At 40.9% G+C, this 19,415-nt stretch overlaps 1 protein-coding gene across 1 annotated transcript in view; it reads left to right on the top strand.

Moving 5' to 3' along the window:
* LOC306881590 (PEX5-related protein-like) overlaps positions 1-19,415 on the top strand; it is a gene marked incomplete at its 5' end in the record, with an annotated part of 57,910 nt that overhangs the window by 17,636 nt on the left and 20,859 nt on the right. The window contains 2 exons of the mRNA XM_079435767.1: positions 11,481-11,600; positions 14,005-14,148. Coding sequence (XP_079291893.1) covers positions 11,481-11,600; positions 14,005-14,148 — 264 coding nt within the window. The remainder of the gene's footprint in view (positions 1-11,480; positions 11,601-14,004; positions 14,149-19,415) is intronic.

Here is a 19,415-nt window from a genome sequence, read left to right as displayed (position 1 = left end):
CTTCCGTGTTTGGATTCCCTGTGAATACTCTCGATTAAAAGATATTGTTGAATTCCTTGTCTCCTCGTTCCCTTGCTCCTACGGTTTGTGACAACCATTGCCCACAAGGCTGTGTCTCCAACTATACAGGAAAAACTTTTGCAGAAAAACATAAAACAGGAAATTATAACATAGAGGGGACACCTTCAGGCCACTATGACTGTCAAGGTCAATAACTTGCTTAAATTTTAGAATCTTTAAATTTATGAATGAACAGCTTATGATTAGTAAAAAAAAGAGAAACTTTTAAAAATCTATTAAAAATTTACAAAGTAAAAATGTGTACATACAATCCCAACTATGTATGATGTAAAGAAAATATGTAATAACAAATGAACTCAGGAAGACGGGCCGTTTCTCAATACCAAGTACAATGTAAAAAATGGAACGGGCTATTTACTAAAATTATGTTAACAATATTACACTTAATAGTTTTGAGTAGTTTTTAAGGCTTGATTGTTTTCATTGAATCTACCTGAATAAATAATGTAAAATCTCCTAAATTAATTAATCTGTGACACAATGAATTTAATATAATTTGTGAAATGTGCTCATTTATTTTAAGTTGATTATCAAAAGTCTGTGATTTTGAATGAGGCCTGCTTGTATTTGACTTTGAGTTATTTTGTATATTTAAAATACTGTATACAGCCAAACAGCTCAAGTAGGAAAATACTTGAGAAATACTGGAAAGCTACTGCTCATTGAACAAGGCTTAATGACTTATAGGAGTAGTATCCATAACCAAAAGCTCTACTCTTCTGCACAATGGAAACTTCAATGTAACAGAAACTCTTTCAAATGTCAAACATAACTGAACATTAAACATTAATAGATGTTTCCCTTCACTCAAAAACATATAAAATAGCATTTCATTTCAAAATTTACTCTCCATATCCAACCATATGCAAAGCATGCTGGGAACTAACAATCACCTCTAAAATAAAAACTGCAAAATTGAGCTAATTTTCTTATTATAAATAGGTAGCCTTCTTTCCTTATTTTTTTTAGTTTAATCAGTTCCTCAATTCAAGTTTCCTTTAAAAAAAATGAGGAGAACACATCTCTTGGTTTTATTAGTAAAAACTCCTCAATATTATCTATAGAACACTGAATCACAATTTCTTTAATGAAAGATACTCACTATTTTTAATTCTGTAATTGTGCAAATGGAACAGCAGCGTACTTGATAACGTCAGTTAGCTCGCCAAAGTTATCTACACTGTATTACAATACGACAAAATACTATATCAAACACCACTGCCTCTTTTTGTTTTCATGTAAACATATTAATAGTCGCAAAAATGTAGTTCAGGGAACGTACATTCATTACAGTGAAACTAAATATTATATCAAACAGCGTTGCCTCTTTTCTATTTCATTTAAAATATTAATAGCCACAAAAATGTAGTTCGTGCAACACGTATGCATTACAATACAACAAAATTATATCAAACACCACTGCCTTTTCTTTTTCTTCAAAATATAAAACACAAACCTCTTTTCGTTTTCTATTTTACACAAGTTGTGTCAGAGAACGACCAGGCTTTCCTCTCAACCAATTGCCACGATCCACGTCACCAGAGTTCTAATCACCCGCACCTGCACCTCATCAGCGAACAATCACCACACACTTAAAAGCACTCTCCTCAATCACAACAGTGTCCGATCTTGTTGTAACATACAAGGACCGACGCTCTCAAGACTCATAGCTGAGTATACTACCTGACGATACTTACCTGTTGAAACTTACCTCTTGTTCTGCTCCTCTTCATCTTCCCCATCCGCAGATCCAGACGCTCGACGACGGACACTGTTGTGGTTACCACTCACTGGACACGTATCACGGCACACAGAGCACTCCCCTGCACGCTGGAGGTTCCCGCTGTCATCATCCCTGTCAAAGACACAGTGACTGAGTTTATCCCGGCTCACGGGTCTCCTGTAACTCCATTGACTTCTACTCATCTCAAGAATACCAACCCCTCAGTTCTTCCGATTCCAGATTCACTATTAAACACCTTTGTTCTTTCACTAACCTGCTGTGTCTGACAAGTTCATTACAGAAGATCGGACCTGGACAGCAACATCATGAGTACAGCTGATCCCTTCCAGGAACTTGTCGACACACTCAAGAGGATCCTCACTCATTCCACCTCTCCTCCCGCACCAGCTCCAGTACCTTCTCCAGCCACTTCCGCATACAGCTCTTCTTCGCCGATCATGTTCGCCAGTCCCATGGCCCGACCAGCGCCGTTCTCAGGTGATCCCGAGGAGTGCAATGGCTTTTTGTTACAATGCTCACTAACTATTGATCTGCATCCTCAGATGTTCACCTCCGATCAAGCAAAAATTGCCTTTGTGGTCACCTCGCTCCGGGGACCAGCCCTCAGTTGGGCCGAGTCGATCCTGAGCCAAGCCGGTCCCGCAACACATTCCTATGTCCAATTTCTCGCCCACTTCAAAGAAGTGTTTAGCAGCTCACCGGGGGACTCATCGGTAGGCGAACAATTATTTAAGTTACGTCAAGGCTCATCGACTATCCATCAACACGCTCTGAAGTTCCGCACCCTGGCAGCCACGAGCGGTTGGAATGAGCCTGCACTACTTACTGCCTTCCGACAAGGCTTAAACCCCCGGTTGAAGTTACATCTCGCTGCTTATGATGATACTTATGGGCTCGAGAAGTTTATACAGCTCGCCATCCGCTGCTCGAACCGTATGAAGGCATGTCTTTCTGATACTCCCTCACCATCTGCCATTGCTACTCCTCCAACTTCCCAGCCAGAGGCCAGACCCTCACCGGAACCCATGCAGACAGACATGTTTCGCTTGTCCCCCTCAGAACGACAAAGAAGAATCGCTAACAACCTGTGTCTGTACTGTGGTGACCCAAACCACCGAATCTCATCATGCCCACAACGTCCTACTCGACTTGCGGTGAGTGGCATCCAACCTACCTTTCCCAAGATGAACCCTTTAACTTCCAATGCACATCTGATAATAGACTCTACTCCACTCCCAGTTACCATCCTCCTCGACTCCGGCTCGGCCGGGAACTTCATCTCCGGCGATCTCTGTCGAAGGCTCGACCTCCCGATCGCCGCGACAAAGACCACTTACCAGATCCAGTCCATAACCGGTATGCCACTCACTCCCAATCTTGTTGAGAATTGTGTTGGACCGTTGCAGCTTCGCGTAGGGCAACTCCATCAAGAATTCATTCATCTGTTGGTACTGGAAGAGGCAACTGTTGATGTCATCTTGGGTCTGCCCTGGCTGGTGAAACACAATCCAATATTATCCTGGAAGTCTGGCGAGGTGCTAAAGTGGGGTTCGTCCTGTTTCCCTCAATGTTTCCCGTACTTACCTCGACCTACTCATTGGGCAACCGTTTCACTTCCCCTACATGCCACCACTATCGAGAGTCCTGTGGATCAAAGATCCGTGGATATCCCTTCTGAGTATTCTTCTTACAGTGACGTTTTCTGCCCCCAGCGAGCTGCCAGACTTCCACCGCATCGGCCATGGGACTGTGCAATTGACCTGGTTCCGGGTGAGCCTGTACCACGAGGAAAGATCTATCCCCTCTCACTACCTGAACAGAAGGCCATGGAGGAGTACATCGAGGAAGCCCTCCATCAAGGCTATATTGTACCGTCCACGTCCCCTGCTGCTTCCAGCTTTTTCTTTGTGGCAAAGAAGGATGGAGGTCTACGTCCGTGTATCGATTACCGTAAGCTCAACCAGATAACTGTCAAATTTCGCTATCCCCTTCCTCTTGTCCCAGCAGCCTTGGAACAACTCCGCGGTGCCACCATCTTCACCAAACTGGACCTCCGCAGCGCGTATAACCTCATTCGCATCAGGGAAGGGGATGAATGGAAAACCGCTTTTGTGACCCCTACTGGCCACTACGAATATCGGGTCATGCCCTATGGCCTCGTCAACGCCCCTTCCGTTTTCCAGGGGTTCATGCATGAGGTGCTCCGGGAGTTCCTTCCCCGGTTTGTGTTGGTCTACATTGATGACATCTTAATCTACTCCCGGAGCCTGGCCGAACATCGCCAACACGTTGCGGAGGTCCTCCAGCAATTACGAAAGTTCCAGTTATATCTGAAGGCCGAAAAATGTCAATTCCATCAAACAACCGTTCATTTCCTGGGGTACATCATCAGTCATGGTGGCATTCGCATGGACAAGGGGAAGGTGGAAGCCATCACCTCTTGGCCCCAACCCACTACCATCAAGGAACTACAGAGATTTTTAGGATTTTCTAACTTTTATCGTCGCTTTATTAGTAACTACAGCACCATAACCAGTCCCCTCACTGACCTCCTGAAGGGAGGAAAGAAATCTCTCCATTGGGGCCAAGATGCGACCGACGCCTTCAACCGCCTTAAGGAAGCCTTTACGACCGCACCACTCCTAGTCCATCCCGAACCCAATTTACCCTTCACCGTAGAGGTGGATGCCTCTACTACCGGAGTGGGTGCGGTTCTCTCACAGCAGCAGGGGACCCCTCCGAAACTCCATCCATGTGCCTTCTTTTCTAAAAAACTCAGCCCGGCGGAGAGGAACTACGACATCGGAAACCGTGAGTTGCTAGCTATCAAGCTAGCGTTAGAAGAATGGAGACACTGGTTGGAGGGAGCCAACCACCCCTTCCTAGTCTTAACAGATCACAAAAATCTAGAGTACTTACGAGACGCCAAGAGGCTCAATCCTCGTCAAGCGCGGTGGGCGCTGTTCTTCACTAGATTTGATTTCAAAATTTCATACCGTCCAGGTCCTCGTAACATCAAGGCTGATGCCCTGTCCCGGGTTCACTCTCAAGAAGAGGTCTCCGATGAGCCCGAGGGGATCCTCCCTACCAACATTATTGCCAGCCCCATTGTATGGACCTCTCCTCCAGTTGTCTCCGATCCTCCTCCGGCCAATCCGCCGGGCTGTCCCCCGAATCGCCAGTATGTACCCCGGACTCAACGCACGCCTCTCATCCACTCCTCGCATACATCCATTGGTACAGGCCACCCAGGGGCCAACGCTACTCTCTCGCTGCTAAGCGATCGCTTCTGGTGGCCAAACATGGCAAGGGATGTGAGGAGGTTCGTTCAGGGCTGTCCCGACTGCGCGATATCCAAGAGCTCACGTCATCTCCCTGCTGGCAAACTGGTACCACTACCCATTCCCAATCGTCCATGGTCACACCTAGGAGTAGACTTCATTACTGATTTACCACTCTCAGATAAGAATACCTGCATTTTCGTCATCATTGATCGCTTCTCCAAATTCTGTAGACTCCTTCCTCTCCCTGGACTACCCACCGCTATACAAACTGCCGAGTTACTCTTCAACCACGTCTTCCGCTACTTTGGAATCCCGGAGGACATCGTCTCCGACAGAGGACCACAGTTCATATCACGGGTATGGAAAGCATTCTTCTCTCTCCTAGGTGTGACCGTCAGTTTGACCTCTGGATACCATCCTCAATCCAACGGGCAGACTGAACGCAAAATCCAGGAAATAGGGAGATTCCTGAGAACCTTCTGTCACGGCCGCCAGAACTCCTGGAGCCAGTTCCTAGGCTGGGCCGAGTACGCTCAAAACTCCCTTCGGCAAGGCGCCACTGGTCTCACTCCCTTCCAGTGCGTACTCGGTTACCAGCCTCCCCTATTCCCATGGTCAGGAGAACCATCTGACGTACCCTCGGTAGATCACTGGTTCCGGGAGAGCGAGGGAGTCTGGGACTCGGCTCATCACCATCTTCAGCAGGCAGTGCGCAGGCAAAAGATCTCCGCCGATGCTCGTCGCTCGACCCCACCTGATTATCATCCAGGACAAAAGGTTTGGCTCTCCACACGGGACGTCAGGCTGCGCCTGCCTTGCCGCAAGCTTAGTCCCAGATTTGTTGGCCCCTTTACCATTCTGGAACAGGTCAATCCGGTAACCTTCAAACTACAACTACCTGCACACTACAAGATCCACCCCACATTCCACGTCTCACTCCTCAAGCCGTATTTTCCTTCTGTCTCCCCAGAGCCTGGTCCGGTCGAGGAACCCCCTCTCCCTCTCATCATTGACGACGGTGCTATCTATAAAGTCCAGGAGATTTTGGATTCCCGGCGTCGGGGTGGTCAACTCGAATATCTAGTCGACTGGGAGGGGTACGGCCCAGAGGAACGCGCTTGGGTTCCCAGGGATGATATACTTGACCCGGATCTATTAAGTGAATTTCATTCCAACCATCCTGATCGCCCTGCTCCTCGAGGACGAGGTAGACCACCACGACGCCGGGGTCGGCCCTCAGGAGCGGGCCGTGGAGAGGGGGGTACTGTCAGAGAACGACCAGGCTTTCCTCTCAACCAATTGCCACGATCCACGTCACCAGAGTTCTAATCACCCGCACCTGCACCTCATCAGCGAACAATCACCACACACTTAAAAGCACTCTCCTCAATCACAACAGTGTCCGATCTTGTTGTAACATACAAGGACCGACGCTCTCAAGACTCATAGCTGAGTATACTACCTGACGATACTTACCTGTTGAAACTTACCTCTTGTTCTGCTCCTCTTCATCTTCCCCATCCGCAGATCCAGACGCTCGACGACGGACACTGTTGTGGTTACCACTCACTGGACACGTATCACGGCACACAGAGCACTCCCCTGCACGCTGGAGGTTCCCGCTGTCATCATCCCTGTCAAAGACACAGTGACTGAGTTTATCCCGGCTCACGGGTCTCCTGTAACTCCATTGACTTCTACTCATCTCAAGAATACCAACCCCTCAGTTCTTCCGATTCCAGATTCACTATTAAACACCTTTGTTCTTTCACTAACCTGCTGTGTCTGACAAGTTCATTACAAGTTGATATTTTCAATAATTTTTCAATGGCAGTGTAAAACACACCTTCTTTACCCTGCTTGGTTTTTAGCACGCTGTTCTAGTTCATGTTTCTTTAAATCTTAGTGAGCTCTGCTGACTCCGCCCCTCTCTTCAGTGGAGTGACGAGCAGACCATAGATATATGTAGATTCCCTATTCGACCACTCCAGATACGTTGACGCGTCAGCCATCTCGCATTCACCATAATAATCAATGAATATTCAAAGATATACAAGCGTATAACTTGCTTTTGTAGTCAATGCGCTCAAAGATTCGCAGACCGTTCCAAAAATGGCGGATGGCTTACGTATCACAGTCCATAATGAGGCTTCTAGGTATATAGATCAATGGAGCATACTAAACTTCAGCCGCGAAACTGGCTAACTAGCACATTATTAGGAAAGGCGATTTGCAAAGATTCAGAAAAACCCTTATACTCACTTCTTCTGTAGATAAAGCTGGATCACGAATGATTCGCGCGAACATAGATGCATTTAGGCAGATCGGCATCGGCGCATTCCCTTCAAAACTAAAGTAACGTTAATCCTCTGAGTCTTCAGCGGCTCAGATCTCGGGAGTAAATGACGACGGCTATATTCATTATTTCATCCAACAACTAAACGCCTCAATCGCTTAATTGGAGACATCTAGTCTTCCCTTGCACCAGAGGCGGACAGCTATCAGCTCACTCAGGGCGGGTCTAAGGTAAGATGGTCTTGTCAATCAACTTTCGTGGGAGCAGATTCATGAGACCAGAGCCGGCGGCAAATGTCAGAAGGACTAGCCGTGGTGAGGCTGCTCTCGGCAGATACATGAGCACTGAGCGCCCAGTGATCGCGTGGAGCTCACGTCTCCGAAATCGGCGAAGCACATTTTGAAATAGGCGCTATCTTTATAAATAAACCGCAGATTTTAGTTTTAAACAACTGCATTCTCACCTGAAATACTCTCAGAACGGCATTTCATGACACAATAACAGTAATATTTTGAAAATATTTTGTTTTTCCCCTCCGCCATTAACGCTCGCTGATTGGTGTGAAATGCATTCTAGGATACCTAGCTGCCTCAAGTTCACACAAGTCACTTCTGGATGCATCCTTGATAAAAGGGGCGGAGTAAGAACACATCCGGGGATTTGAACTGTACTTGGCTAGATGTGAACTTTGTATTTCTATAGTCTTTGCTTTGAATTGGAACAGTACTTGGGTGACGACTGATGATGTTTCACAAGTCCACAAGAACACAAGTACAGACAAGAACGCATATTGAGAAACGGTCAGGGTTTATTTAACACAAATGGTGCGATAACAGAACAGTCTTTAATGATAACATGGGGAAAACACAAAAGCGATACTCAGATGTGCTGACGAGGAGACAGGAGATGGAAGATGAGGCAGACGAGATGACGAGGGCTACACAGACAGGGAGATCATACTGGAATAATCGAAAGAACTGGTTAGTGACAAGCCTGCAGAGTAATACACACATACGAGGCCAGACTTCTTTACTTTATCAGGGACTTCCTGATTAATTGCTACAAAAGCTTTTACCTGGTGCATATTATAACCTAAAGCAAAAATAAACACATTTAACAATAAAACAGTTGTTGAAACTATAAAGCTGGGGGTAGTGATGGCGCAGTGGATAAGACACATGCCTTTGGTGTGAGAGACCCGGGTTCGAATCCACTGTGAGACACCAATGTGTCCCTGAGCAAGACACTTAACCCCTAGTTGCTCCAGAGGCGTGCGACCTCTGACATATATAGCAATTGTAAGTCGCTTTGGATAAAAGCGTCAGCTAAATGAATAAATGTAAATGTAAATGTAAAGCTAGTGTGCAGGTTTTCTGTGCTCGTTGGTCATTATTTGAGTACAGATGAATGACTCTGAAGAACCCTTGTGGTGTTGCATCTGCATGGCACCTCTTCATCATGGTGACAGAACTGCTTGAGGGAACCGCAGGCAATCTAGGAAAAGACTGATCATGTTCCATTGGGCTGATAACAGAGACATTTATTTATTTGATTTATACCAGTGTATTAATCATGCAAATGGGAAAGATGAGTGTGTATGTGACTCATTGTACGTGATTGTGTGCAGTGTGTGTGTGCGCAGTGTGCAGGATTTTCTGTGATTAATTGGCCCATTCAGTGGGTACCTTCATCACAGATACAGCACTTTCCCCTCACTTCCCTGCAAACACTCAGTGAACCGGCTCTAGGTGGACTGTTGAAGCCTAAGCAATTGTTTGTGTGTTGTAAGATTAATTTGAGCTGCCATAAAAACACAAAAGATATTCCAGTCAGTGGTGCTTTAAGAACTGGGTTATACAAGCAGTACTCTTAAGGGAGCCAAAGTAAGCAAATAAAGAATACTGTGGAACACACAAGCAAACCATGCACAAATGCACAGATAGATGAATAAAAAGCCTTTTAGATCAGTGTCATGGGCGTGAATGTAGTTCATAAGGTTATTTGCTGTGTTTTCCTGAAATAAATGTTCTCATTCATGAAAGTGATGCTGATTTTTCCCCTTGTCATGATCAGTAGCCCTTGAACAAAACATAAATGGGCAAAGACTGTGACAGTGACTGATTGCATGCACAAGAATATTTGGTTACACTTTATTTTAAGGTGTCCTTGTTACAGTGTAATTATACATTTAAGTACTGAGTAATAAGTACTATATGGTTAGGTTTAAGATTAGGGTTATTTACTTGCAATTATGCATAATTAATTGTTATTATATTAGTAAGTACATGTTAGGGGTGTCCCTGACTAAGGATTTTCATAGTCTAATCGGAATTTTCGAATCTTGCCGATATTCGACTGATAGTCGAATCATATGTTTGGGGGCGGGGCAAGATGCATTACCAAGAGTCAAGTCAGACAGTCATAATTACTGACGTTAACACACAGGAAAAATGTGTAATGGACACCTCGCAGATACAAAAATAATGTTTTATGTTTTGATTAAAAGATAGTTAACATTAAACGCCAGCGAAACCCTAATAATTCAAAACATTTTTACAACAGTGCTCTCATTATAACATTATGTATATGACAGTAGTTATTAATGTTCTGCATTTCTGTTTTGAGCTGCGCGCGCTGAAGATGACCAGTAGAATGCAGCTTTTGATAGCAGTTTTTAATCAGTGGGATTTAACTCATTTATCTAATATAGAATACGCTTCGTTATTTATAAAACATAACATTAATATTACGACTTACATGCTATCTGCACAGAATGCCCCGAATGCAGAAGTGAACGTGTCTGCGCGGCTCTGAATGAACTCCTTTTGTGGACGCTTTCACGCAACAACGTGTAGAAACACGGCAACCAAAGCGTTTTATTATAATAGTGTTCTCATTATAATGTTATGTATATGACCGTCCCAGTTATAGTTATTAATATTATGCATTGTTGTTTGTCCTACTCGCGCTGCGTGTTGATAATCGCTGTACAAGCGCTTTACTTCAGCGAGGCTGCCATGTTTTGAAATTACTTATACCCCACCTGATGGAAAAAATCCAGTCTTTAACTCTGCCTGTGTCAGTTTGAGTCTTGTTAAAGTTTTAAATCCCTGCCGCCAAAATGCTTCTCTGTCCGTCAGGATTCTGAAAGTGAAACTTAATTTAAATCTATAGGGATGGTTGGATTTATTCACACACGTTAAAATATTTATTTTAAGCTTCCTTCTTTACAGATTCTTATTTACAGCATTATCATAATAGGCTGTATATTAACTTATTGGGAGAAAACCGGTAGTTCTATGTGAAATCAGACATTTGAGCACCCCCATATAGCCAAAATGGCATGATCCTAACACCCCGCGAATATATAACGGTGAGATTGGGAGTCGAATCAGGTTCCTCCTATCGAATATTCGACTATTCGGGGTCACCCCTAGTACATGTAACAAGGATACCTTAAAATAAAGTGTTACAGAATATTCCGATATTAATGATCTCTCTCTCGCTCGCTCTCTTTCTCTCTCTGTCTCTATAGTACTTTCCTTTAGTGTTCTTCCGTACATGATAGACTATAACCAGAATCTGCCCGGAATGATCATATCTGATCTGACACATAAAACTGTGTATAAAAATACTCATGCATATATTGTGTGGTGCTTCTGCTGACCTCTCAGTTTGATAAGAACTAGATACTGAAAGCTGAGAGGTCTGTCTGTAATCTAATCATAAACGTGATTCTTGCAGATTATATTCGGGTGAATCCATAAAGATGAATATGTTTACCTTTTGACCTTGCTGCTTCAAATCACTTTGCAGCTTTTATAGCTGAAAAACAATATGTCCTCTCATTAAACTGGAGCACAATTCTGAGTCTGTCTTGTCCTATGTGGAACAATTAAAATCGAAAACACTTAGCAATTCAAATGCTATGATGTCTATCCTTAGTATTCCCTGCTGGAATAAGTTATTGTTAAACCATCATTAAATAGATGCCAAATAACACCTTTGTGTAATGCTCTACAGGGTCACGTTTTATATGATATTCTAATACTGGCTGTTAAACTGTCTCCCACAGTCAGACACTGAGTTCTGGGATAAAATGCAGGCAGAGTGGGAGGAGCTGGCACGGAGGAACTGGTTGGAGGACGCTGAGAGTGAAGGCCTGGTTCCACTCAACTTTTCACCCACTGAGAAGGTATTCTCCACCAATCAGAACGTTCTGCATCAGTCGTTCTCCACCACGGGCTGGGCCCTCCTATAGCAAATTCCAAGAGGATCTCAGGATGACTTAAAGTATTTCAAATAATGAATGATTATTAATGTCTTAAAAATAATTAAATTTTAAACATCCCCTGTGGTGGTAAATCAAGTTTTTTAATGTTTACATGTCTATATGCCATTTCTTAATATGCTTAAAGACAAACCAACCCTGTTTCCTACATCACAAAGATTTAAAGGGTTAGTTCACCCAAAAATTCTGTCATTAATTACTCACCCTCATGTTGTTCCAAACCCGTAAGACCTCCGTTCATCTTCGGAACACAAATTAAGATATTTTTGATGGAATCTGAAAGCTCTCAGACCCTCCATAGACAGCAAGGGTCCTGTCTTTTGCGCACAAAAATACTTTTTGTACGCAAAAAAAAAAAAAAGAAAAAAAAAGAGACTTTATTCAAATTTGTCTCCTCCGCGTCACCCTAGCGCCATTTTGGAGAATATCCACTGAACGCAAACAGCGTATGCTCTTCTGTGTCAGCCGCGTTGTGCATATACTTTGATTTGAGCGAAAACAACGTATCCGTGTGGCGAAGAATGAGAAACAAATTTGAATAAAGTCTTTTTTTTTTCTTTTGCGCACAAAAAGTATTCTCATAGCTTCGTAAAATTACGGTTGAACCCCTGATGTCACATGGATTATTTTACTGATCTCCTTGCCACATTTCTGGACCTTGATCTTGTAAGGACCCTTGTTGTCTATGGAGGGTCTGAGAGCTCTCAGATTCCATCAAAAATACCTTAATTTGTGTTCCGAAGATGAACGGAGGTCTTATGAGTTTGGAACAACATGTGGGTGAGTAATTAATGACAGAATTTTCATTTTTGGGTGAACTATCCCTTTAACCAATCCCATCAACGTGCGAAGCGGGGCTTTTGAAATCTGGTCAAAGGTTTTTATATTAAATAGAGCTTTTAAGATGGATGCTGAGGCTTTTTAGGTTAGGTAGAATCTGCAATCTCTGATCCAGTTCGTGGCTTCCATGGCTGCAATATACTGTGTCTTCCGCCAACTGGCAGCCCGGGGTATCAAAATTCTATTGAATAAATTGGCGGTGGCAGAATCTCACAGACCAAAACAAAAAAACGGACATTCCTACATGGAACGCACATTTCAAAGTAGAATAACTGGCTGTTTTTCAGAGAAACGAGTAAGTGAACTTAGCATGTTTCCTAAATATCTGCAAACATATGCTATATTTATGATTTAGTATAGTCAACAAATTACATACAACACCTTTAACCAACGGAAACCACTATATTCATTGTTAACCAATCAAAGGCACTGTTCCACACCACCGCATGAATGTATTTTAATAATCACTGCCTTCTGTATTGCATTTTCAGTGATGGCAGAACTGATACAGTGGTAGATTATCACGTCAAAGGTTATAGACTCCAGATGCTGGATAATGCTGTCTTTCATCTGAAATTCTTTCTTATGTTTCATAATTGTGTGCTTCCAAACAGATAGAGAATGTTCAGATATAGCCAAAAACTACTGTTCTGCCTATGCTACAACTCTTTTAGAGATACAGCCTCCAGTTGCTAGGGCATTTCTATGTAGTTGTTATGGTTTTTCGGGAGGTTGATGGACAGCGATGCTGCTATTTAGTCGTTAGGATGTTCTGGGTGGTTGCTAGAAGTTTGTAAAATTATTCCTAAATGCAGTTGTTTGTAAGATTATTCCTAAGTGCAGTTGTTGAAAAACTTTTAAGACCTTTTTCTTAACATCCTTTTTTATAAATAAGAGAAAGGCAGGGTTTAGTAGTGTTTTTCTAATTGTGTGGTGGTTCTTGCCAAAAACACCTCAAAGGCTATCTTTTTGTGCTGCTTGCAGATTACTGTAATAATCATGGGATTTGTGCACACTATTTTCATTTCAGCTGACTTGACAGGAGTTGAACACCCAGTGTTACATTTCTTTTTAATATTTGAGATGTTAAGTATTTTAAATAGTTATTTTTAAAGAGCCTGTGGCAAGATAGATCGATCTGTTGTTGCATTAATTTGAGTCTTAGTTTATTGTGTCTATTGTTGTCCTGGATGGTGTGAATGCTGGGCATATGGCTTTGCAGTGGATCATTTGAAGTGTGAGTTCCTGTGCCCTTTTCTTCTCCCCACGCCTCTGATTAGCCCGACTGCACTTTCCACTGCAATATTAAAGACCTCAGCATGATCTAATTATCAACACATCACCATCTACCTCTCCAGACTTATGAAATGCTTACAATAAGTCCTGCTCTCAAGTATTCTACTGAAATAATCATATTTACTCTTGATTGTTTCGTTTAAGCTTGTTTTTTTGGTCCTGTTGATTGCAGGGTTACTACTTCCATACCAGTAACCCTTACAAAGACTACACCAATGCCTTTGAACAGGGGCTACAGAAATGCAGGGATGGGGATCTGAACACTGCTGTACTACTACTGGAGGCGGCCATCTTACAAGACCCTCAAGACTCAGAGGTAATGTGTGTGTGTTTAACCTTCCTTACACATGAACTGTTTTCCAAAACTTAGCAAGTGGCCTACATAGCATTTTAGCGTGCCCTTACGCAAAGTATGTTTATTCAGGTGTGCTATTAGTATACTTCTTTTAAACTATAAAATAGGAAAGTATACTTTTAGTCTACTTTTTATGTACTTCTCAGAAATGGGCTTTATGTACTTCTAAGATATATTCTTTAAACAGAGTGTCTATTTACACTAAGTGCAAATAGCCCACCTTGTTGGCAAAGGCTATTTACACTAACTCCGCCCACCAACATGTGATTGGGTTAGTCAACACTGAAAAAAGATGCTCTTTAAACATCAGTTTCATTGGCGTAGATGGTAAGGCGCATGCTTTTTGATGCGATCGACCTGAGTTCGAACCCGCCTTTTGCCAAACTTTTTTCTCCCATTTCAAATCTCATATCACATCGGAAAGGCATTTATTGTCAATAAAAATGAAAGAAATAGTCAAAAAGTTGAAAATAAACTATCGGGTAGGTGTAGGGAGGGCTTTATTGTCCCAATAAGGGACATCCATTTAATAGGCTAATTTGAATTAAAATTATAATTTACGCTCAATACGTTATTATTGTGTATTGTGTTTATAATGTACTACAATACTGAGGTGCAGATAATTGCCACTATCTGCAATAAGTAGTATAAATAGCTGCATCTATCGCTATTTACTCTTAGTGCAAATAGCCGCTGCCTTCTTAAAATGTCATTATACTTAGAAAATCTGCGAATTCGTTCGCTCCGTTCGCTCCTAGAATCCGCGTTTTCATTGTTATACGGTAGGGGGCGCTAGTACACATCTTCTTTACAGAATTTCCAAAAAAACTCAAGTAAAGAAGAAACTGAAACAACAGCTGAGTCCCAAATGGCACACTATACACTGTATACTTATACACTTTGTACTCAACAATGTAGTGTATGAATTATATAAGGTTATTTTGTCATTAATAATCAGTCTGATAGCCCCACCCCCTTCGCGATGTAATTAAAGCTGCGATAGTTGAGTGCATGAAGTGTTCAACATTCCACACTTCGTTTTTTCTGTTATTTAAGTGCATCATCTGGGTATTTAAGGTGCACTCTTTCTTTGTGGAATTTTCAGTGTGAACACACTACTCGCACTATTTATACTACAAAACGTCATAGAATAGTGCATAAGTACGCGATTTGGGACGCACCTAACATATGCTTCCACATGCAATCTAACACGATCATTAGATATAAAACAGCTTCAAACTGTGTAACGTTTTGGAATAAGGTGTCAGCAATGAAGAGGTAATAATGACTGCCGAGCTTTGGGGTGTTGATTGACTCCATCTACACCTTGATTATCATTCTGAATCAAATTCATATTCCTTTTTCAACTTTTTGTTCAAAATGTTATTTCTTTATTGTTTATTTATGAAACTTACCTACATTCAAGTGTTTAAAAAAAGAATGCATGAAGCTAGAATAAAATGTTTTTGTTTACAAGCAGATACTCTGTTCTTTCTTTTGATGTTTCATATGTTCAGATCTTCATATAACAAAATATATACAAATGAATACCTAAATAGGGACATAGTAGTATACATAAATTATGATGTAAAGTTCACTTTTAAAAAAAACTTACGAGTATACTTTCAGTATAAACCTATTAAACTAGTAGTTTACTAAGACTATACTTCAAAGTGTACTAAAAATGCTAGTATTTAATTAGTAAACTATCAGTATACTTGTAAGTTCACTTTTAGTATAGTTGCAATACAAGCTAAAAACATTGACGTAAACTAGTTGTATACTCAAAGTTTACTACTGTTATATTTAAAGTATACTTAAAATTATTATTTTATATTTATATACTAGAAAGTGGGCCAATTTAGTCCCAAGGAGTATTGAAATAGTACACTTACATGTATACTATTAGTACACTGATATTTGTATACTTACAACATAAAGTATACTTAAAATATACGTGAACTTTACTTAAGTACTTGTAAACTTGAAGTATACTACTTTTTGGTAAGGGTGTGAATACTTGAAGGCTCTTCAGTAAGGTACTACTTTACATAAAAGTCATTACAGAGAGAAAAAGTGTGAAAAACAAAAGACAAAATAATGGTTGACTATTCGTCTTTTGCAATTAAGACAATCACAGAATGCATTACACAGAGCAAAAGGGGAATAAAACAGGAGAACAGTCATTTTAAGTAAGTAAGAATTGTCCATGCGCTGTTGAATTATTAGAAAATAATGCACACCCAAGGTGGTAATGTGGCTACAATGCAGAGCACCACAACAAAAGAATCATGTAAAGACCAGTAAACCATGAGATTATTATTTGTGATATTAGAACAAAATATATGGATTTAATAATATGTTATACATATGTACTGTATAAAACTAGAAGCTTCTCTGCATGTTCGTTTCTGTCCCTATTGAGAAAAAAAATACAAAAATGTATTTGAATGTACTTGCATTTAAAGACTGGTATTATACAGAGATCACACAATCTTTATTGATAGTGACATTAAAACACATTTTAGGCATAATATGAAATTTTGCAATAAAGAAATGTGCATTCATTGTGCAAAAAAGAAATATAAATAAATTTTAATTATAATTTATATTCAGTATAGTGTGTGTGTCTCTACTGTATGTATGTGTGTGCTTTTATATGGGAGAGAGCAGGAGAAAGACAGCATGTGCTTGCAGATAATAAAACAATTTTTGGGGAAAAACGTGTAAATATAGTTTGGCCTATTGTTTAATATATTTATTTGCTTTGTCAGTATCTTTGTGGGTTTTGTTTCTATTGTTATTGTAGGCTGTAAGGACCTTTGAAATAACTGAAATCTTTTGGCGAAGTGATATATAAGGAATAATTGACAACAGGGCGTTGAATTATTAGAAAAATAATGCACACCCGTTACACCTCGGGTGTGCATTATTTTTCTAATAATTCAACGGACCGAAGTCAATTATTCCGCTTATACTACGGTTGCCACACCTCAAGACATTGATCAGATGATATATTTCAAGGTATTCGTCTGGTTTTTCTAATTAAATCGCTATTTTGAGTAGGATTATTTCTTCTGAATCTCATTCAACGCCTCCCTTGCTAATTCCAAAACGTCATTTTAAACCGTAACGGAGGCTTGAGCCGTTGATAGTAGACTAATGCAGTTAATACAGTAAATAACCAGTGTTGGGAAGGTTACTTTGGAAATGTAATAGGTTACAGATTACAAATTACCCTACTTAAAAGGTAATAAGTAGTGTAACTTTTCAATTACTTTATTAAAGTAATGTAACTGATTTAATTTGATTACTTTTCTAAATTTCAACTGTTAATCATTTTCAAGCATGTTAACCAAGCAGGGTTAACCTTACAGTAGTGCTCAACACTAATTACTGTCAGACTTTCGAAATCTTTCATCACTTGAATTAAGATTATAATATTGGAATTTTAAAAGAGACATTGGATGAAAAATATCTTCATTTGCATATAAATGTGTCTTAGCAGTTTGTGGACACAACCACCCTACAATAATATAAATTCACTCCTTTTTTTAATCCCCCAAAAAACCTAAACAGTCTCAGTTATCAAGCCATTTTGATTTTGGAGTGAATAACCAGCGCTCTCTTCCACCTTCAATACCACAACTGAGGTGAGACCCTTGAGCAAGGCACCAAACCTCCAACTGCAGCAATATGGCTGCCCACTGCTCCGGGTGTGTGTTCATGGTGTGTGTGTGCACTTGGATGGGTTAAATGCGGAGCACAAATTCGGAGTATGGGTCACCATACTTGGCCACACGTCACTTCGCTTCACTTTCACTAAATTTGTTTATGCCTGGCTGTGCAAATCATTTTACTCCAGACTGTTTTCTGAATGAGGAACAATTCAAGGCAGGTTTTGTTAAAAAGTTAAAATTCAAAGATGGATCACTTCCACTGAAGAGAGGGGCGGAGTTAGCAGTGCTCATTAGCATGTAAAGAGATATGCACCGAAACGAGTCACTGTGATCAGAGCTGTTTTTGACAAGGTAAAAAGGGTGTTGTTTTACACGACCACTGAGACCATTTCAAGAAGACCCTAATGCAGTGGTTCTCAACCTTTTTTTCCACCGGGCCGCACTATGGTCCAAGTGCAAGTCTCACGGGCCGCACGCATGTCATTTACATATTATGTTATCAATACAAACCTACCAGATTTATAATATTATTTATAGCCTAAATATTATGATATCTAAACGATAATTTAAATAAATAAATAATTGTACTCACCATTTATAAAACACCTGATGCTGTCGGGAGCTGACCAATTTTGTGAAATTCTGCTCGAAAGGAGTAATAGCACAATGAAGTTGCGATTGTAAGTTGCGGTCTGTAAGACGCGCACGGAAGCGTGACTTGACCGACATGACAAGCGATATTGCAGAAAGTACGTGTTCACAAATGTAGCCTATGTTGATCCAAATAATATGATTAATATGAATATAATAATCTGAGCTTCTCTCCAGAGATGTTTTGCCACATTTCTGTAATTAAGGATGATTGCTGCGTAGTAGCCTATGGGTGTTTCTTTTTACCTGAACATCTTCAAGTTAGTGGCGGGGCAAACCGAAAGTTGATGCCGAAAGTCCAGCACTCTCTTCACTGCTGATGCTGTGACTATTCTTTTTTAAATGTGTTCCTTCGTTGGCATTTTCCATATTTAGTTTTCTCCCTTAACAAATTTGTCCATTCTGATGCTCAATTTTACAGAACTAATGGCTGCTGATGACTATTTGAATTGAATTCTGCCAAAGTGCGCGCTTGTAAGTGTTCGTTAAATGTGTAACATTAATTACTTGAGTACATAGATCTGCTCATGTCTGAAAATAATATATGAAAAACAAAATTATTTTACATAACAAAAACATTGTAGATTGTATTTGTTTAGTACATTTTTAAATTAATGTAAAAACTAAAATGAATTGTAAAACTGAAAGTTATTTTTTAATTGTGTTCAGCACATAGCCTGTAACATTCAGCATGGTGGGCCGCATTTGGATTCGTGACAGGCCACGGCTTGAGAACCACTGCCCTAATGAATCATACCACCTTGTGGAAAATGGGCATACGATGTCCCGTTTGAAGCACAGCCACCACAAATTCAGACAAGAAATAATTTAATATCTGTAATATTGTATTTGAAATCAAATCTTTGCATAGCTATGACAGGAAACACTGGATCTAAC

Source organism: Barbus barbus (assembly GCF_936440315.1).
Source record: "Barbus barbus genome assembly, chromosome: 15".
NCBI classification, from domain to species: domain Eukaryota; kingdom Metazoa; phylum Chordata; class Actinopteri; order Cypriniformes; family Cyprinidae; genus Barbus; species Barbus barbus.
Note: the sequence above shows the minus strand (reverse complement) of the source record. Positions and strands in the feature narration are given on the sequence as shown.